Genomic DNA, 21,395 nt, shown 5'->3' with positions numbered 1-21,395 from the left:
CAGCACCCAAGCCCTTTGCTGACTCCTTGGCAGAGGTCAAATGACTCCTCTAGACTCCCAGGCTGTCCCCCAACTCCCCAGAGCACCCTGCTCTGCCTGACCCAGGCCTACTCTCAGTCTTTCTCAAGAGTGCTACCCAATTTTTCTGAGTCTACCCTTCAGGGTTGCCAATTCACAGATATCTTCCCCTCGTAGGGAGGGGGCAGAGCTCATGTGTCCTTGAGGTATGAATCGGGCAAGCTTCTCCATCCCATGGGGACACACAAGGCCAGATCCTTTGAGTAGCATCAGTCACAGGCCACAGGGCTCTAAGTCCTAAGCTACACAGAGTTAAATGAGGGATCTCTGCCTCCTTGGGAAGTTTTGTGGGGGCTCTCACAGTCCTCAGGAGGAGCTGGACTCTGCATGGACTCCCACCTAGGTCCTGCCTGCAGCCCAGTGTCCTCATTTGCATAGGGAAGGTAGGGAGTTGAAGTGAACCCTGTCCTTAAGTCACCCTATTTGGTTTGATCACCCCAAGTGGCCACCCCTCACTGACCTTCAGAGACAGTCAGAGGTCACCTCAATTGTCTATACCAGCTGCCCACTGCTGCAACCCTCTGGCCGCTCACCATAAACCTCCAGATTGGTGGATTTCTTGGTGATCCCTGCAGAGTTGCTGGCCTGGCAGGTATAGAGGCCAGCATCGGAGTGCTGGGCCTTCCCCAGCTGGAGCTGCCGGCCACCCTTGCTGTAAATCACTTCAGAGCTGGGGGCCAGTAGGGTCCCATCTTTGTACCAGGTGATGTCAGGAGCTGGCATTCCTCGGGCCTCACACAGGAGCTGTGCTGTGTGGCCCTCCAGGACAGTCACCTCACCTGTCTCATTAGAGCCCCAGATGGTGGGAGGTGCTGGAGACAGAGAGGGACACGAGGGTGGTCACAGACTGATTGAGTTGGTGGCTGACATCCCCTGAGTAGCATGCACACACCCCAGGCTTCTATCATAGGGGCTGGCAGGCATGAAGGACGAGGGAGGGATGTGGGGACACAAATGGAAGAGGCCAGCTCAGGGACATGCTTATGTGGGGAGCAAGCCCAGTCACTATGGGTAAGGATGGTACAGAAGGGGAGAGGGGCTGCAGGCTTGAGCTCTGGAGCCCACAAGGCCTCTAACTCACTGTATGACCTGGGGTAAGTCCTTTCCCCTCTCTGGGCCTCGGGGTCCCCATCTGTGAAGGAACTTGATCAGGGATTCCCCTAGGGCGGGGCACTCACAGCTGGTACCCAGGATGATGGCTGAGTTACACGGGTAGAGTACAACATCACTCTGCTTCCCAGAACCATGCCCTCCTAACTCTCTTGTCCCCGATGGCCATTAGGAAAGGCTCCCACTGAGGCCACTGTGTCACCAACCTGTCTGCCCCTTTGTACTCAACATTTGGTTTAAAGTTTATTTTGTTTGTTTGGATATGGGGATCTGGAAATATAGCCTGTGGGGTGTGTGTGTGTGTGTGTGTGTGTGTGTGTGTGTGTGTGTGTGTGTTCAAATGGGTGTGAATGTGGGTGCACACACACACACACACACACACACAAAGGTCAAAGGTTGATATTTGGTGTCTTCCTCTATTAGACTCTTCCCCTTACTTTTTGTGACATTGGCTCTGGAACCCATCAGCTCAGCTAGGCTAGCTGGCCAGAGAGCCCCAAGAGTCTACTTGTCTCAGCCTTGACAGTGCTGGTGACTCTCTAGGTGAGGTGACCATCTCAGAGGGCCACACAGCGCAGGCATGTGGCCACAGGAGTTCTGGGGATTCAGACTCAGGTTCACTTGCTGGTGGAGCGAGTAGCATACCAGCTGAGCCTTTTCCCTAAGCTCTCAACTCCCCTCGCTACCACAGAGCACAGCTGTAGGCCAAGTGCCTGCTGCTTCGCTGCCCAGAAGGCCTGCCTTCGTCTCTTTGAATGTGTTCCTTGGGGCTGTTCTATAGCACCTACATGTGGCTTCCTACATCCAGGAGAAGGGATTCCACTGTTGAGCCCCACCCGGCCCTGGGTGTATTAGTTTTTCCTGTTCCTTCCATTGATACAGCAGACACTGGCTTCCCACGGACACTTGAAATACTAACTTGCCTTATTTGGCGTTCCCATGTAGATGTGAGTTCAACACAGGTCAGAAGTGGTGAGTGGGTAAAGTTGGTGGTTTGGGGAAACAGGAGGAGCCATCTGCCCTTAGTTTCTCTTTTTTTTTTTTTTGGTTCTTTTTTTTCGGAGCTGGGGACCGAACCCAGGGCCTTGCGCTTCCTAGGTAAGCGCTCTACCACTGAGCTAAATCCGCAGGCCCCTCCTTAGTTTCTCTTATTGCTCCCCTCCCGCCCCAGGCTGTGTTCCTGACTTCCCCTCCCCCGCTCCCAGTAAGCTCCTAGAACAGCCAGGTCTGGGTGGACAGGACTCACAGTGAATGCTGAGCTGAAAGTCCTTGGCCTGCTGGCCGGCTGGGCTGAAGGCCACACACTGATACCGTCCTTCATCACCCAAGTGACTGCTGATGATTCTGAGAACCTGGCCATCCTCCTGCAGCAGGATGTGAGAGTCCCCTGGAAGGAGGGGCCTAGAGAAAAGCCATAGATCAGGCCAGGGTGCTGGTGGGGTTTCCTGGGAATCTCCCACAGGGGAGGGACACCCATGCTGCCCTCCAGCCGGTTGCACACACCACACTCACTGGGTTTCTCAGGTTTCCCTGACCCCTCACCCGGCCCCCCACACTCCACTGAGAGAGTCACTCACTGCCCATCCTTGATCCACTCCACCTGGGGCGTGGGGACCCCTGAGGTCTGACACTCCAACTTCACATCCGCACCAGCCAGGCCCAGCACCTCCTGAGCAGCCCCAGCTCCCAGCAAGGAAGGAGGGACTGGGGGTGGGAAGGAAGGTGAAGGGGGGTGACTCCGACTCCGTGCACCCTGCTGACCACAGGAAGGCCCCTTGGCCTACACACCCTCCACCGAGGAGCTCCACAGAGTGATCAGCACCACGTGTGACGGCTAACCTTGTCAACTGGGTGAGAGTTAGAGTCACCATGGAAGTAAAATCTCACACTGTGTCTGCGAGGAATTTTCTAGATTGGGTTAACCGAGGTAGGAAGACACACCCTAAATATGTGCCCTGGACTACATAGAAAGCAGAAAGCCGGCGGAACACCAGCGTCCATCTCTCCCTGCTTCTTGTGTGTGGATGTGATGGTACTGGCCACCTCATGCTCCCACGGCCATGACATCCTATCAATATCACAGACTGTACCTTTGAACTGTGGGCCCAGATTAACCCTTCACCCCTTAAGTTGCTTACGCTAGTTAACACGGCAACTAAGACTGTCTGGATGTCATCACTTAGTTAGCCATGTGACTGTCCCCTGTGTGGTCTGCTCCGTGGGCTCCTGAGAATAGGGTCTAGGTCTGTGGTGGCCCCTGTGTGCCCCTTGGTCTCTGCTGACACATGCTCAGTTCAGGATACAGCCCGCACTCACTGAACACGGCAAGATTGAAGTCTCTCTGGGCGCGCCCTGCCTGATTCTCAGCCTGGCAGGAATAGAGGCCAGAATGGTTCTCTTGGATCCTTGGGAAGTGGAGGGACCGAGCACCATCCAGGAAGCGATGGGCACTTGCCTCTGGGATCTGAACACAAGAGGCCAGAGCGAATAAGTGTGAACAACAAGGGAACAGAGGCCCACCAAGCTGGCTGGTGACCAGAGCGGAGTTCTCAGTTCCCCAAGAGGACTCTCAAGATGTCCTTTCAGGACGGCAGTTCCCCATTACCCCTGAAGACTGCATTCCCAAAGACATCTGTCATATTCCCATGCCCCCTCAGCACACACACAGAAACATATCTTTATCCAAAAGTCCTAACCCCCATCCCAACTTCCCCCAGAGTCACTCACCTGCTGCCCATCCTTGAGCCACACCACCTCAGGGACTGGAAACCCGCTTGCGTCACACTCCAGTGTTAGAGGCTGCCCAGCTAGGCCTGACATGTTGGCTGTGCGGCCCTCTTCCCGGATGCTGGGGGGCACTTGGGGAGCAAGGAGAAGCAGAAGAGCGGCTCCCACTTTGGTTGAACTTGGCATCTGAGGCAGGCCACCCACATCCAGCCCCTCCCCGAGGTCCTCAGCCTGTCATCGGCCTACCACTGAAACCCCAGGAGACCCTCCTGCCTTCATCTATCCTGGTCCCAGATCTAACCACAAGGGCGGTATGGATCTCAAGTGGACACAGCAGCTTCCCCCTGGGACCAGCACAGCCCCATCCCCCACTATGAGTGGAAGCCATACTCTGACACTCTGTCTAAGAGGCAGGACATATCCAGTTCTACCTTTGACCAGATGCCTCTCCAGAGAGGTCCCCAAGTGGGAACTGCCAAATGTCAGCCCCCGTGTGTCTATAGCCAACCTCCCAAGGAAGTCATTCCCCAGCACGTCAGGGACACAAAGTGGCTGTGAGAGTTGCTCAGGCTGACAGGTCCAGCTCACCCCAACAGTGAGGAGTACCTGCAGCCTCCCTTGTCCTTGTGGAGTTCCTGGTACACAGGCTCAGCTCACCGGTTAGAGGTGCGCTAGAACTCCGTTCAGCTCACACACATGATTGTTTTTTATTAGCTTTGTGTGTGTGAAGGCCAGAGAACAATCTGGGGTGTAATCCCCCAGGTGCCAGCCACCTTCTATGCTTAGAAAGGAATTAGGAGCATATGACATAGGCTGGACCGTGAGCTCCCAGGCGTGTCCTAGCTTTCCCCAGCACAGATCCACACTGTGATGCCCCGCATTTGACATGGGTGCTGAGATCAGAATCAGATCCTCATGGTTACACAGCAAACACTTTAGTGGCCGAGCTTTTGCTGCAGATCTTGACCTGCTGACATCCCCCAGAAGTCTCCACTGTCCCTAGAGATGTACCTGGTGAAATGGGGTACCACTCCCAATACCCTCAAGCCCTAATCCTTTCTGGTCTCTTAGGGGAAGGAATCAAGGTATCCACCATCTACTTTGTAGGGAGCTTTGGGACACTGGAGCCCTGGCATCATTTTGGGTCTCTATGTGGGAGGTGGACACAGGCCTATCGCCAGCCTCCAGGTCTAAGGTCTCGGCTTACCATAGACCACCAGCTTGACTCTCCTGGAAGCAGAGCCCACCTCATTGGTGGCCTGGCACTCGTACTCTCCGCTGTCCGCAAGAGAGACTGAGGACAGGAATAGCGACCCTTCGTTCAGCACCGCCACGTCTGGCCGGCCATTCAGGGCCTCTGAGGATGGGACCCTCCTCCATGTGATTCGTGGCTTTGGAGAACCTGCCAGGGTATATACAATCATCAGGCAAAATGTCGGACACCCCCTCCATGCCTGCACTGTCCCCTCATCTGACTCCTTGTGTACATATTGCTGACCTTCATGATGGGTGGCCTCAGGCCCTGTGTCACCCCCATGTCAGGAGAAGGAAGAGGAAAAGGGAGAGAAGGAAAATGAGGAAGGGGAGGAAGAGGAGGGGCTCTCTCAGATCTTCAGCATGTGTCCCCTGTCTCCACACAGGGCTGAGTGTCCACAGGTACATGAGCAAAACATGCTTTCTGATTCTCAGGGAGGTCAGAGGTACCCTTCCCGGTATCTCCTGCTAGCCCTGAGCTCTCCTTTCTGTGCCAACTCTGACTTTCAAATGACCAACAGTACATTCCTGCCAGCTTTCATTGCTTAACATCCTCCCCCATGAGGGTCAGGGTCTTCACGGTTCCTTGCTATGCCCAAGCCACCAGCACAGCCCACATATACTAGGTACTGGGTGAGTGAACAAGGTGCCAATGGAGCTAGGCACACGCAGTGACAGATGTTGACTCTGCCTGTCCTGTCCTGCCCTTCACAATGTGACAGAATTCATGGTAGCCACACTCCTGGCCACCTCCCAGCACTGAAGAAGAAGCGATAGTGTCCCTGAGTATTCCTTGTGCCAGCCTGTGATGCTATGCCCTTTAGCACTCAGACCCAGAGCCAATTGCCGTCCACCCCTGGGAAGAGTGCCAAATACAGCCTGGGGGTGGAGCAGTCCAGACAGGTTGCATTACAGAGGGACCTTGGGTGAGGCTGGTGAGGCTGAACCCTCATGGTCCAAGGATGGGGGACAGGGGGTGAGAGGACCACACTATGGAACAACTTGAAGGTAGAAGGCTAGTTTGGGTGGCTTGCCCATGGTTGTTCCTGCCTGCTATTTCTAGAGTCCAACACTAGGTGGCACTGTGATCAAGGCTCCCAGCCTCTACCTCGGTGCCTGTTCTGCCTGCTGCCCTAGTGCTGTTCTGGAATCTCCTAGCTGCCCAGCTGCTGCAGAACGAGCTGCTGAGGTCAAGGGTGCTTTGCAGGTTCCTCCTGGCTTCTCTACCCACCCATTGCTCATCAGATACGCAGCCCGTGTGAACATGTGATCAATCATGATGGAGATGGCTTGTTTCAGCCCCCGAGTCGTAGACAAGCCCAGGAAGGTGGGTCACTGTGGCAGTGAGGTCTTTGGAAGGTGGTGTGGAACACATTTCCCCTCCTGAGGAATAGGCACACGGCTGGGAGCTGTGACTCGCACCTCGTGTCCTACAATCTTACAGCAATGCCATCAGGAGGGACTGGTGTGCCCTCACCATGCAAATGAGGAGACTGAGGCTCAAAAAGAGAGGTAAACCTCCAGGAAATGCAAGGTCAGGCTCTGCTTGGACGGCTGACCCAGAGGTGGCAAGCTGAGCCCTCAACTGCATTGCTCTCCCAAGGCAAACCTAGAAAAGGCTGGCCTGCTTGGAACCATTCTGGGAAAGTATGGGGGAAGAGTGGTAACCCCACAATCTCAATTCAAAAGGACCCAAGAGCTGCCTTTAGCCCAAGCTATCACTTTCCCAGATGCTGGGGACTATGGGGATTCATAGGCAGGCTGACTGGAAGGCAAACCACTGGCCGTGTGACCTTATGCAAACTGCTTAACTTCTCTGGGACAGGATAACCAATACGGAGAAACTAATGGGCATATCTATCCTATAGAGTTGTTGGTGGAACTCCATAACCCAAAGAGGCCACTATATGGTAACCAAGTTCCTGGAACCCAGGCCAGCCCTGCTTCCCTAGCCCCACCCTGGGTTTGGCCTCACCTTGGGCGGGGCACAGCAGACTGGCATTCTCCCCAACCACTCGCTCCAGCAGGTCGTTGGTCTCATTGACGCCCCAGTGTGGTGGCTCTGTGGGAGGTAGCAAGGCCATGTTCATAACCCTCAGGTCTAGCCTTCCCTCCCAGTATGGGCTGGGATGAGGGATCTCCTCCCAGAGCCCCAGGCCCCAGCCTCCCAGGGAGGCCAGCATTCTAGGCTGGGCCTGTGCCTCAAACACAAGAGGTATAATAGGGTCATGTCAGTGTCCTTCCAACTGTGGCTTGCATCCAGTTCCCAACAGTGAAAATGCTAGAATATTCCAGAATATTCTGTGGGTCATACATAATTCCCTAGCGACCTTGTCTAACACTGGATCACCTTGCAGAGATGTGGGCCAGGGTGGAGAGAGGGAGGGATCAAGGGAGGGAGGGATGGGGAGATGGAGAGAGGGAGGGAGAGAAGGAGGGAGGGAAGGAGAGAGGGGAATGGAGAGAGGCAGGACTCACCCAGCACTTGGAGCTCTAGCTTCCAGGTATCTGTGCCAGAGCTACTGGAGGCCTCGCAGTGGTACAGCCCAGTGTCAGAGGTCTTGACAGCAGCAAAGTGAACGGAGCCTGGGGGTCCCTCACCCATCAGGACCATCCCATCCTTGAACCAGTTCAGCTGAGGCTGGGGGTTGCCCTCGGCCACACAGTTCAGATCAAGAGCTTCTCCAGCCAGTACCTTCAGGACCCTCGGGCCAGGCTGCACCTGAGGGGGAACTGGCAGGGTTCCAAGGATGGGCATCAAGGTGGGACAGCTAGTTAAAGGTCTCAGAGCTCCAGCCCATACAATAACCCTGACATGAGCGGGCAGCAAAATCATCACAGGGGTGGGAAGTCTAAGGCAAGCCACTCCTCATTGCAAAATAGAGCGATCAGAACCCACGTGGCCTTCCCCACATCCTGAAAGGGCAGATTCTATCTTTTGCCTGGACCCCTGAATACACTCAGTGCATTTATCCCCCATCCCCACCATGTGCTCTGTGCCATTTGGGACCTGTCATCTGCTCTACACCAGCGTAGTGGGCATGTGGGGAAACTGAGGCACTGAAGGCAGGGCTAACTCAGAATGGCCCGGCCAGACTGGAGCAGTACAGTCTGAGCAGCCACACAATCCCAGCTCTGTTCTCTCCCCACACTGAGGCTCTATGCACCAGCCGAGCCTCAGTTTCCCCTTGATGCAGTCAGAAGGAGAGGTGAGGAGGCACCCGCTCCCAGCAGCCCCCAGCCATAGCTATGCTTTTCAACCATTTCCCCACACTCTATCCCGAGAGTCCTCCTGCAGGGTGGAGAATGCCACACCCAGTTTGAAGATGGGGAAACTGAGGCATGTAAAGATTTCTCTCCTCTTCCAGATGAAAGGAGTTAAAGACTGTAGCCCTGGGTCTGTGTGTCTGGCGGTCCAGGCCGCTTCTAGAAGGTCCAACCTGTGCAAGCTAGGAGCATACGCAGGACCCAGGCCAACCTGCTCTCCTGAGCCATCAGAGAAGCTGAGGAGGACCCTGATATTGTCCCAATTTCTAAGACACAGTCAAAGATGAGCCCGGGCTTTGGAACCTAGCAGAGTAGCTGCCTGGCTGTGCTTGGGAGAGGCCCAGGAGCATGGAGATGCCCATGTCACAGCCTCCGTGCCATGCCCACCGTCTTTGTCACACCTTGGGCTGCCCTGTTCTCAGCACCTGACTATCCGTATCCCTTCCAATGATTACAGCGTGGGCACGATCATGGCCCCGCTTTACACGGTTCAGAGAGATCACACAGCAAGTTGGTATCAATACTGAACAAGATTCAGCCTGCTGTGCCATTCTCAGCCCTGCTTCCCACTTCCACCCTCACCCTCCTCAGGGTTCTTTTTCTCTCCACCCTCAACCCGGGCCTCAGCCTATGTATCTGCAAAATGGGAGGCTGGCTCGGATAGGGCTGTCGAGCATCTGCGGAGCATTGAGGATGCTTGATCTCCAGGGCAGACGATGTGTCTAGCCGCCCAGCTAGGGTGTGAAGGACACAGAGGAACCCTTGCAGCTGTTCCGCATTACCCACAGTCCGAGTACAGACTTCAAGTCATTATCAACGATGTGGAACGCTCACTGCCTCTCCACCCTTCTTTCTTAGGCCCATGAGAATAGCACGTGGGATAGGCCATGCTTGGTCCTGTCTTATGGTCTTCCCAGGGCTCTGGCTTGGGACGACTTCTTTTGAATGGGACCACTCCAGGGACCCCTAAGCATGCTGAGGACCAGGACCACAGTGAGTGAGCATTTAGACCTTGGCCACAGAGGGACGGAGGGGTACAGTGGTGGCTGGAAGATCAGGAGCCTCTCCCAGCATCAGTGAGCCTGTTACAGAGGCGCAACGCCAATCAGACAGAGAGCCTTGGAACCCCTGCCCCCCGTATGTATCCCTAGGCTTGGTCCCCACTGAGTGCTGTTCTTGGGGGGCCTCTTTTAACAGTCCTTCCAGGCCCTGAGTCAGGGAGAGGAATGACCGGTCTGGCACTGTAGAGCCTGAGAGAGTAGAGGGAAAGGCAAGGCAGGGAGATCAGGGGTGGAGTAAGAACCCTGTGCGCCCTACCTTGAACTCCGAGGATGTAGCGGCGAAATGTGGCCCCTGCGGGGTTGCTGGCTGTACACTCATAAAGGCCGCTGTCACCCACCTGGGTCTGCACCAGGCGCAGGGAGCCTGATGAGAGGAGCTCATACCTGTGGGGTGGAGGGACATCAGTGAGATCTCATTCCACTCTGACCGGAGAAAGGCTTGAAGACCCATCTTCACGGATCTAGCGGCTGTCTCCTCCAGGCAGCCTTCCCAGACTGAAGTCAAATCTACCTTCTGGCCTCAACTCCAGCCCCTACTCTGATTCCAAAAGCCAGGGTCAGCCCCTCTCAGTTGTAGCACATGTAGAGAGATGGTTGGGTGCCAACCCACACTCCCAGCCTTCTTAGCTGTGTGACCCAGGGCATGAACTGGGTTTTCGTTTCATCATCTATAAAATGGGGCTGCATCCCTGGGGCTCTGGCACCCCCACCTCCATGCATCACTGATTGGTGGTAATGTCTCTTGTTCTCAGCACATCTGTTTGTCAGGAGGCTGGACTCCCTTTGTTTTCAGAGAGAAATCCACCAGCCCCAAGCACTCAGTGTTTGAGTTCTCGGGCTCTCCTACCCAGAACCAGGCCTCTTGGAGAGTCACTGTCCAGCCCTCTCAGGGGCCCATGAGAAGAAACTTTGCAGACCCTCTCCGAGATCTGGCCCACCTTACCAGTCCCCTGACCCTCCCCACAAGGCTACATGACACTAGCCAGACTCCAGCAGCTGGGATGGACCCTGAGGAGCCCCGCAGACATGATGTCAACCCCATCTGTGCTGGCTCCAAGGAGCAGAGGCTGCAGCCTGTGGCCCTGACATGCGGAACAAGTGCTCACATCAGGGACAGAGGACCCCAGGATCAATCGTCAACCTAGAGGTGGCCCCAGATCTTCAGATGGGCTTTAGCCTGGTTTCCCACTCCACGCATTCACCTCTGCAAAAACTGCATCACGGGGCCCCTGGCAGGATACTTGGGAGCCAACCCTGCAGCCCCCACCTTTCTCCATGCAACTGCTAGGTTGCGTGGTTTCCAACCACACCCAGGTTGTCATCACTGGCCTTGCCTCATCTGTAAGTGAGGTGATAACCTCCCTACCCAGAACCTTCTATCTGGTTCCAGTATCCAGCAGGCATTGTACACAGCTTTGAGTGACCTGCAAGCCAATGGCATGCAGTCTACAAACTGAACTACACTCCGGGCCCTTGGCACCTGTCTTTCCTATAACCAATCACAGTCATCTGTTTTTGCAGAAGTTGGAAGGGAGTGGTGTGTGCTCACTGTGCCATAAGGAAGAAATGGATAACTGTGTACCCTCAGTTCAGATGAGCAGGCTTACGCTTGCAGGGGCTGAGAGGACTTGGGCCTGCCCAGAAAAGTGGCTATTTGCTCTGAGTGCCAAGGTAACCATAGTAAGCTCTGGGGACAGGGCCTGGAGGGATCTGTGCAGAGCATGCCCTCCCCTCCCCCCTCACCACTCTCACCCCAGGCCCTGTCCCACCCCTCAGAGCTCAAGTTTGCTTGACTCCTGCAGCTCCGAGCCTGCTGTGAGGCAGTTCTTCATCCTTTAGGCAGGTACACTTCCTCCAGGAAGGCCACCGTTATGCCTCTGGGCTGGCAAGCCCATCTGTGGTCTCCCATTGCTTTACTCAGCTCATGACACTGGAAGCCTCTGTCTTCCAGTCCAGTGGGATACCCTTTATCCCCAGACCCTAACAGAACAGTGTCTATGGCCACTCAGTGTGAGCTCCCAACACGGCTCAGAGACAAAGGAAAGCCGCTGTCCTGGTCCAGGGCTGGCTAGACATGCTTGGGAGGTGCTGGACAGGGGCTTCCAGGCAGCTTCCACCTGCTCCCCCAGCTCCCCAAAGCCCTTCCAAGAGCTCAGTAGGAAAATACTGGGCAGGGCTGGTAGGAGGTACACAGAAGTCCAGACGCTTCAAGCCACGAGCTGCTGGGGATGGGGGTTCCATCAATAGGAGGGCTTCTCCAAGGCTCTGCAGCCAGATGACTCTTCACAGCACCCAAGGGAGCACTTGGATTCAAGGGGAGTTTCCTGTTTATGATGTCCATTGGCTGAGACCTTGCAGTCCAGGGCCAGTCATACACAGATGTCAGAAGGCTGGGACAGAGGATCGGCAGGGGCCCACAGTGACCCTGGCAGATCCTCCCTGGCAGAGAGTGGCCAACAAACCTGGTCTGCCCAGATGGTTCAAAATACACCTGGTGGGAAGTACACCTGGTGGGAAGTACTTGGTGAGAAGTACACCTGGTAGGAAGTACACCTGGTGGGAAGTACACCTGGTGGGAAGTACTTGGTGAGAAGTACACCTGGTAGGAAGTACACCTGGTGGGAAGTACATCTGGTGGGAAGTACCCTGGTGGGAAGTACACCTGGTGGGAAGTACTTGGTGAGAAGTACACCTGGTAGGAAGTACACCTGGTGGGAAGTACATCTGGTGGGAAGTACCCTGGTGGGAAGTACACCTGGTGGGAAGTACTTGGTGAGAAGTACACCTGGTAGGAAGTACACCTGGTGGGAAGTACATCTGGTGGGAAGTACCCTGGTGGGAAGTACACCTGGTGGGAAGTACACCTGGTGGGAAGTACATCTGGTGGGAAGTACCCTGGTGGGAAGTACACCTGGTGGGAAGTACATCTGGTGGGAAGTACCCTGGTGGGAAGTACACCTGGTGGGAAGTACTTGGTGAGAAGTACACCTGGTAGGAAGTACACCTGGTGGGAAGTACATCTGGTGGGAAGTACCCTGGTGGGAAGTACACCTGGTGGGAAGTACTTGGTGAGAAGTACACCTGGTAGGAAGTACACCTGGTGGGAAGTACATCTGGTGGGAAGTACCCTGGTGGGAAGTACACCTGGTGGGAAGTACACCTGGTGGGAAGTACACCTGGTAGGAAGTACACCTGGTGGGAAGTACATCTGGTGGGAAGTACCCTGGTGGGAAGTACACCTGGTGGGAAGTACTTGGTGAGAAGTACACCTGGTAGGAAGTACACCTGGTGGGAAGTACATCTGGTGGGAAGTACCCTGGTGGGAAGTACACCTGGTGGGAAGTACTTGGTGAGAAGTACACCTGGTGGGAAGTACACCTGGTGGGAAGTACACCTGGTGGGAAGTACACCTGGTGGGAAGTACACCTGGTGGGAAGTACACCTGGTAGGAAGTACACCTGGTGGGAAGTACCCTGGTGGGAAGTACACCTGGTGGGAAGTACTTGGTAGGAAGTACCCTGGTGGGAATTACACCTGGTGGAAGCATCCACAGCCCACACATGCCTGCCCGTCCTGTGCATCTATGTCCAGCCAGCTCCTGAAGCCATTAGGGTACTTATCACAGATGCGATCTCTGATGTTATCTGTGTGGAATCAGATAATGCTCGGGTTTCTACTTTATTGTCGTTCTTAGCACACAGTAGGTGCACATGAATATTTGGTAGAAGTTACAGCTGCCCTCTGTCCATGTATACATGCTTTCCCCACCTTCACTTACACAGTCTCCTCTCGCACTGTCTCAATACAGCTGTGCTGCTCTCTGGACCTCCTCAAGGCCGAATTGACCCAGCCCTTCCCTGAAGCTTCCCCAGACACTTCCATGCAGGAATTCTAGAACCTAGGCTCACTCGTTTGTGATTTACTCATTCATTGAGAGCGTCCCCAGATTCCTAATGACCAGGGTGTCTGTGTTTCTCTTCTTGGGCTGCTGAGAATCTTGGTACTTGTCTATCCTGGTCCCTCCCGCTGCTACAGGGGTCATCTTGCTGCCTCTGGCTATCAGAGGTCATTGTGCAATGCTTTCAATCCTATCAAAGAAGTACACAGTAGGGCTGGAGGTTGGAGAAGCTGCCCTGTCCACTGTCCACACATCTCAGCATATGCCTACTATGTGCTGTGTGTACAGCAGTGTCTGTGGGCCAGGGCATCTTTAAGCCCAGGGTGGGGAAGCGTTCAGCTGAGTGGCACAGTCCCTCATCAGGAAGTCACAGATGGAAATGCTGAACTGGGGAAACTGAGGAGAGGGCATGATAGCCTTTCGGGGAGGGGGAAGAAGGGAGAAGGGGCTGCACCATGGCTACTAGGTAATGAAAATGTAGGCTGCTCATGCTGATAACAGGGATGGGCCGATGTCAGCAATGGCCGCCAGCTCTCGTGTACTTCCTGTGTATATTTACACCGTTGAATACCTGCTGAGGTGCCTTCTCATTCAACACTCAACAGCCACACCTCAGGACAGAGCCCTCATGGGTTCCATCACTGTATTTAGTAGAACAGAGGTCAGAGAGACAAGCTCTGTTGTCGATGCCACTCAGCTGACCAGAAACAATGGCACCTGGCCCTCAGATCGTGCCACCCACCGTGACTCCCCATCACTTTGGTGGCCAAAAGTTTGGGGTCTGATGTTTGGCTAACAAAGGGAGCCATTGGTCATGGTACACTGAGAACCAGACTGGTCACCAGCTCACTAGCTCTGAGGCTCCACCAAGGCAGAGAGCTCTACATCCGGCCTCTTAGGTACCCTGTCCTCCGACACTGGCTTAAATCAGTCAGCCCAATAAAGAGACCGGTGGGTGGGCTGGCTGTCCTTCAGGGTCCAAGGGAGTAGGCAAAGAATGAAGAGAGACTGTGACCACTGGAAGCCTGGAGCAGCCATCTCCCCTTGCTACCACTCCCCTTTTGGAATTAGGGATCTGGCCCTGTGTGGGTCCCTGGCTTGATGCCTTGGGAGCAGGAGCAGAAGCCAGGAGCACTTCCAGCTGCCCCCACTCCACAGCAGAATCCCTAAACAAACATTAAACATTGTTGCCTAGCAACACACCCCAGCCCAGCATCCCAGCTGAGGAGAGGGATGCTCTCTGGCCACCATCACAAGCTGGACCCTTTCACATCGCGGAAGGGAAGGCTGAGGCCTGGGGAAGAGATGGATCTTGTTTGAGTTGGATGACACTGGGCAGGGTCCCCCCAGGCCCTTCAGTGTCTAGTCTGATCCGGCACAGAGCCGGCATGAGCTGTCCCTAACCCGTGCAGCCTGCTTTAGTTTTGCATTGGTGACTGGGAGGCATCTGCAAAAACAACAGTTCCGGGACAGTGGGATCAGATAGCCAAAGACCACATCTTAATCTTGTCCTTAGATGCTTGCTCTGAGGCCTGACGGCCAAAGGAGGCAACCCAGGAGGCAGAGAGGAATGTATGAGTAGAGCCACCACCCAGCAGCACCATTTATATTATGAAACTGTCGGAGGGTATGTCCCAAACAGCAGAACAGCTCTTAGTAACACCAGGGCAGCCCGAATGCAGACAGCACACAGTCCCACACCAGCAGGAGAGGGCAGAAAGACCAGGCGTTTGGCTATGCGAGAAAGAACCCAGTATCCAGGGCAGAAGCCAGACCCACCAAGTTCATATAGGAGTATGTATGTATGAGGCCATAGGAAAGGAGGGGGACTCCGGTGGACGTCAGGGTCTCTTGGCTTCTCCAGCCCTGAGCCCACTTTCTCCAGTAAGCTCTGACTTGGGAGGTATTAGAGACAGCCCTGGTTCAGAATATTCTTTTCTGGGAAAAGAAGGCAGCCTGCTAACGTGCAGTGTGTATTCATATGTGTGTGTCTCACCTCTATGTGTGCCTCTGAGTGTGCTGTCCCTGGGTGTCCAGCGGAGGGAGGAAGAAAATCTCATTCTAGTTCACCCTCCCCCAGCCCCTGGTTCTCTCTCTTCCTCTGTGGCCCCAGCATGACGACATTTGCGGCAGCCCGCTCCAGGGTGGCCTGCTGGCTGGGCCCACCACTCAGAGGCCGTAGCGGCCCAACACATCCTGAGACTGACTCCAGCCAGCCGCTTACACAGCATTACCAGGGAAGCTAAGGCAGGGCAATGCCTTTCTAGGGACCAGAACTTTGGGCCAGGCTTCATTTTGCTCAGAGAAGGAAGAACGTTAGGGGTCACCTGAGGCATGCCGAGACCAATCTAGATCTCAAGCAAGCAGACACCTCCAGCTCATGGAAGGAAGAGAGCTCTTCCGTTTCTAGAATGGGTCTGGAAACTGAGCCCTGGGGCTCTTCCAAGAAGGAAGAGGAGTAGGCAGGGAGAGGGGGGAGGGCTGAAGTAGCACAGACCACAAGCCTGTCTCCCCTTCAGTGTCTCTTGAAGCTTATCAATCTCTATGTTGTGGCTGTGGGGTGGGGGCAGGAGAGCCATGCTCTGTGTGTGAGTGGAGACATGCTTAGCTTCCGGCTCCAAGAAAGCCTAAAGAACCTCAAACACACCCGTCTAGTTTGTTTAAAATACAATTAAAGGAACAGAGGCGCTAAGCAGCCACCCGGGGATGGAAACACCTGTGTCACTAGCCGACGGAGCGAGTATCAGGAATGTTCTCGAATCGCCTGTGGTGAGCACTGCACAATTGTAAATGTACTAAAACCAAAACCCACTGAACCGGGCAAGTGAAAGAAGGGAGCCGCTGCCCTGTATTAGAGGGGGACTTCCAAAAGCTATTCATGGGACAGTTCCAAAGTCAACAGACAGGGTAAGATGAGCGCTGTGGTGTGTGTGTGTGTGTGTGTGTGTGTGTGTGTGTGTGTGTGTGTGTCTGTCTGTCTGTCTGTCTGTCTGTCTGTGTGTGTGTGTGTGTGTGTCTGTCTGTGTGTGTGTGTGTGTGTGTGTGTTGGAGGGGGGTATGGGTGAGTGCACACACTGTATCCAGAGGCCAGAGAGGGCATTGATCTCCTGGAGCTGTAGTCACAGAAGCTTGTGACCCACCTAATCTGGTTGCTAGGAGCTGAACTTGGGTCCTCTGCAAGAGCGGGATGTGCTCTAAACTGCTGCGCCATCTTACCAGCCCTGGGACGACAACTGCCTCAGTGTGTCTGTGAGTGGCTGCAGCAGGAGTGAGGTGTGAAGCGAACGGCTGTCTTACCATCTGTGACATCTAAGCATCGGACAGCCATCCCAGCAGGAGAGCAGGATTTGCAGAACGTCCACTTTGCAGATGTCAAAGATGGCTGAGAGTAGCCAAGGGCCACCTGGGCTCCCCAGTCAGAACAGAAGCTGGAGCATCTAGTGTCTTCCCCAACCTTAGTCCTCCTTTGAATCCCCATCCTGGGCACACTGACTGCCTTAAAGATAAATTCCCAGAATCCCTCAAGTCCAGAGAGAAGCGATGGGAATCTTCCAGAAGGATACCAGTAAAAGCAAAGGAAGAGAACATATTCTATGACCGCTGTTTCTCGGGAGGTCCTAGGAGATTTACAGCTCCCTGTTGATCCATTAACGCATCAGGCTGGAGGGGTGAACAACTGGAATTTGCTTCCCATTTCAGTAACAAGTCATAAACAAACACTACAGCCGCTGCCTGGCAAGGAGCAAACACTAGCCTTGGGGGTGGGGGGTAGGCTCTCCCTACCCCACCCCAACACCCCTCACCACCATCTCATCCCATGGCCTGCTCGAGGACACTGTGAGGCCCACCGAAGGCCAGCTCTTTGAGCTCCATGTGAATTCGGTGATACATGGCTGCGAGATTTGGAAGGATTCGGGAAGCAGATGTTCTGAGGGACACGTGGGGGTGGTGGGGGTGAGAGCCAACTGCTGGAGACCTTCTTCTTGGTCTGAGGCGTCTCAAAGACTTTGCCAAGACTGATGTCACAGCCTGTGCTGCAGTGCATCTCCCCCGCTCCAGGTCAAGGACTCCAGGAATTTAGAGACTCACTTACTGGCTGGAAGTAGCCATTGACAGCCCCTCCTGAGGCAGAACTCTGTGCCACTAACAGCCCCTTGCAGTGTCCCCAGTGAAAAGAAGCAGGCAAGCCGCCAGACACCTGCTCTACATAGTGGCTGTAGAGGCCACTTGTGTCTTGGTCAAGATGTACATCCCACCCTAGCTCTGGTCTTTCTTACTCTAATGACCCTGAGGGTCACACCCCAGCCCAGGAACCCTCAGCATCTTGGTACAGCTCAGAAAGCAGGTCACTGGGCAAACAAGAAGCAAGGTGACCTACAGGACCTAGGACACAGAAGCTCACATCTGAAGTTCAGGATGTGGAGATCTATAAAGTGTGTGATGTGTCACGGGCCACATTTGCAGAATCCCTCAAGGCTTCCCCGAGTCTCAAGGTCACGTGTACCAACTTAGGTCACAACCATTTTGACACCAGTCTCCCTCCAACCCAAGCTGGGCATCTTACTAGCCCCACACACTGGGACTGGGTACCTGTTGGTGACAGGCAGCAGAGGGTGGGCATCCTTGGTCCAGGTGACCAGTGGAGTCGGAGAGCCTTGGGCCTCGCAGTCCAGGGTTGCCTCTTCACCAGCCTTGACTGTCACTCTCAGAGGGGCATCTGTAGCCTGAGAGTCATTTATCTTGATCCTGGGCTTGGCTGTTGGGAGAAGTAACACAGTGGGAGCAAAAGCAAGAGGCTAGCAGATGGCTCCCATGGATAGCAGAGAGTGAAGTCACCTTTACCTTTAGGGAGGTTCAGAGAGCAGTGAAGTCCAGTCATGACAATAGAAAGCCCGCCCCCTTGACTGTCCATCACTCTGATATGCTATCTCCCATTGGTCAACCTTTTCATTCCTGGGAATAGGAGCCGCAGGATGCAGCATGAACTCGTTCTCGCTTCTTCAAAGCCCCAAAGGGAATTTAGAATGATTTACACACATCATTTCTCTGCTTGGCCAAGGACTCTTCATGGATGAGGCTACCTCAGTACTGACTCCCACACCCATAGCTTGCTCAGCATGCACTTGCTCACAGAATTAGGTCAGAAACAAGTTACGTGCTGGGGGTGTCCGAACACCACCATGGCTTCCTACGTATACCACCATAAATTCATTAAGTCCCACGGAGCTTAGCCTGGACTTTATAGTTGTAGAATATGACCTTGAACTCCTGATCCTCCTGTCTCTGACTTCTGGAGACTGAAATTACAGGTGTTCACTACCATACCCACCCGGTTTTGTTTTATTTTTTTTAAAACAGGATCTCACTGCCTAGCCCTGGCTATCCCGGAACTCACTATGTAGACCAGGCTGGCTTCAGATGCACAGCCATCATCTGCCTCTGTCTCCTAAGTGTCGGATCTAAAAGGTGCGTTCTCTCATACTTGGCAGATAAAAAAAAAAAAAAAAAGGCGTCGGGGTTGGAACCTGGTGCCTCATGTATGTTAGGTAAGTATTCTGTATCCCAAATCCCCATTGTTTTATGACAAACCTATTTAACAGCAAACAACCAGCTTTGGTTCACAACCTAGACTCACCCCCTGAGGGCCCAGCCCTGAGGGAGTGGCTGGGAACGACTCTTACTCTGGTCCAGGCAGCATTTTGAGTTTACAGGGAATACTGAGTCTCAACTGACCAGTACGCAATTGATTACTTAATCTCAGTAATGATGGGCGCTACTAAGGGGTTGTCCCACCCAGAGTTTACAACAGCTGTTTGATCCAGCTGGGGGTCTGACACAAGAGAGAAGTAGGTTGGTCCCAGAGGAAGAAGCACATTGAGAGAGCCTCATGTGTGAAAGCCCTGAGGCAGGTTAGAACATCAAAGAAGCCAAGAGGTCAGAGAGTTGGGACAGGGCTGGGGGGCAGAGGAGGGTGAGGGCAGGGTGAGGAACAGAGGAAGGTGAAGAGAGAGGGTGTTGCAGGGCATGTGAGTCCTGTGTCTGTTCAGGGCTTGGTTCTGTGAGCCCCTGTGGCACCCCTCCCAGCCATCGCTCTCCCATCAGGATCCATGACACTCACTATTAACGGACAGCCACATCTCCTGGCTGGAGAAGCCCACGCTGTTAGTGGCTGTGCACACATAGGCACCTGCATCCTGTGGGGATGGCTGAACAATGACCAGGGTACCATTTCTGCTCACACTGTAATGGTCGCTGGTAGTCAGGGTGTTGGTTTCCTAGGACAGAACCACGGTGACGACATCAGAGTTCACGCTCTGTCCCAGGATGCATCAAGTTGACCTCTCTGGCCCCCCTACTCCCAAAGGTTACAAGTTCTGCCTACCTTGGTCCAGGTGATGGTAGGGGTAGGGACCCCCGAAGCCATGCAGGGGAGGGAAGCTGGCACTCCTTCCTTGGTGATGTGGTGGGTGGCAGTTGGATGGATTCTAGGTGGCACTTTTATAAATAGACCAAAATTTTATAAACCAAGGTACCTAATGGCCAAGGCCCAGAAGCAACCCAAATGTCCCCCAGTGATGACTGGATAAGTAACAGGGACGTGTGCCCATAATGAAATAGTACTCAGCCTTCAAAAAAAAAAAAAAAAAAAGCATCAGTGGTTTCTGGGTAGAGGTGCAGAACACCGAGGGTTTTTAAGACAGGGAAAACATCAAGTTGAGACCACCAAGGTGGGAACACATGACAGATAAGCACAAAGCAGTGGACTTGGCTGGGGACGCCAGGCCTGGGCCAGCTGTTAGCACAGGCTGAGTAGTGGCGGCGGCTGTTGATACTGAGGGAGGCTGAGGTGAGGGAGAGGAATTCACGAGATATTTTTGCCTATCTGCTTAATTTTTTCAAGAAATCCATTTGGAAAGCAAGACCTATAGTCTACCCAGGCTTTGTACTACAGGTGTCCTAGTGACCTTGGAGAGGCGGAGCCAAGAGGACCCCAAGTTCTGGTCTGCCTGGGCAATATAGTGAAAATCTGTCTCAAAACGAAATTACTAATAAGGGGTGGGAGACACAGCTTGGTGGCAAAGCGCTTGTCTGACAGGCTCATGGCTAAGGGGTTCCACTCCCACCACTAGGAAGAAAAGAAGGAAGAGGGTGGAGAAAGAAGAGGGGGAAGAAGGAAAAGGAAAAGAACACAGAGAGGGGGAACTGGGGTGATGCTCAGTCAATAAAATGTTTGCTGGATAGGCATGAGGAGCTGAGCTTGGTTCCCAGCACCCACATATAAGGCAGCTTCTGTGCTGTGCATGGGCAGAGCTCTCTGACCGGCTGATGACCATTAACGTGTAAGGTGGGGAGAGACAGGAAGATGCTCAGTGTTAACCCCTGACTTCTAAGTGCACACACGCTATCCAGTGTACATGCACAATGAAAGAGCGCTCTAAGCTAGGCATGCTGGTGCACACCATTAAATCCAGCACTCAGGAGGCAGAAGCACACAGATCTCTGTGAGTTCAAAGCCAGCCTGGTCTACATAGAGTTACAGGCCAACCAGGGCTACATAGTAAGACCTTGTCACAAAGAGAGAAGGTGAAGGGGTGAGACAGAAAGAGACAGACAGACAGAGAGACACAGAGACAGAGACAGAAAGGGGGCATACAGACACACAGAGAGAAAGACAGAGGGACAGAGACAGAACGTTTAGAAGGGGACAGTGTCTGGGGATGTGTTTTACACCATTGGATTCAACACTAGAAAACGGGAATGACCAACCTTTTGTTGGTCTGATATTTAAAAGAAATCCAACAGGAGAAGGAAATTGGCTCAATCCATGGCCACATGGCTGGTGGTTATTGAATCTGTCCCAGACACAGGCTGCCTGTGCTGAGAACAGCTGCTCAGTCTCTCTGCTCAGGACTTTGTATAAACCACGTAATCGCTCAGTCCCTGGATTCCAGGATGGGCCAGAAAGCTAAACTGACTTGGATTCCCCGCTCATGGCTTTG

General features: G+C 53.9%; 1 protein-coding gene across 1 annotated transcript in view; it reads right to left on the bottom strand.

The window, feature by feature from the left end:
* Positions 1-21,395, bottom strand: part of Hmcn2 (hemicentin 2) — a 149,802-nt gene that overhangs the window by 74,696 nt on the left and 53,711 nt on the right. The window contains exons 20-31 of the mRNA XM_039106171.2: positions 19,778-19,890; positions 19,514-19,670; positions 17,986-18,151; positions 9,754-9,881; positions 7,648-7,902; positions 7,145-7,231; positions 5,123-5,317; positions 3,916-4,046; positions 3,505-3,652; positions 2,766-2,892; positions 2,435-2,589; positions 612-890 (exon numbers count right to left, since the gene is read on the bottom strand). Coding sequence (XP_038962099.1) covers positions 612-890; positions 2,435-2,589; positions 2,766-2,892; positions 3,505-3,652; positions 3,916-4,046; positions 5,123-5,317; positions 7,145-7,231; positions 7,648-7,902; positions 9,754-9,881; positions 17,986-18,151; positions 19,514-19,670; positions 19,778-19,890 — 1,941 coding nt within the window. The remainder of the gene's footprint in view (positions 1-611; positions 891-2,434; positions 2,590-2,765; positions 2,893-3,504; positions 3,653-3,915; positions 4,047-5,122; positions 5,318-7,144; positions 7,232-7,647; positions 7,903-9,753; positions 9,882-17,985; positions 18,152-19,513; positions 19,671-19,777; positions 19,891-21,395) is intronic.

Source organism: Rattus norvegicus, chromosome 3 (assembly GCF_036323735.1).
Source record: "Rattus norvegicus strain BN/NHsdMcwi chromosome 3, GRCr8, whole genome shotgun sequence".
Lineage (NCBI taxonomy): Eukaryota > Metazoa > Chordata > Mammalia > Rodentia > Muridae > Rattus > Rattus norvegicus.
This window is presented reverse-complemented; position numbering and strand designations above follow the sequence as displayed.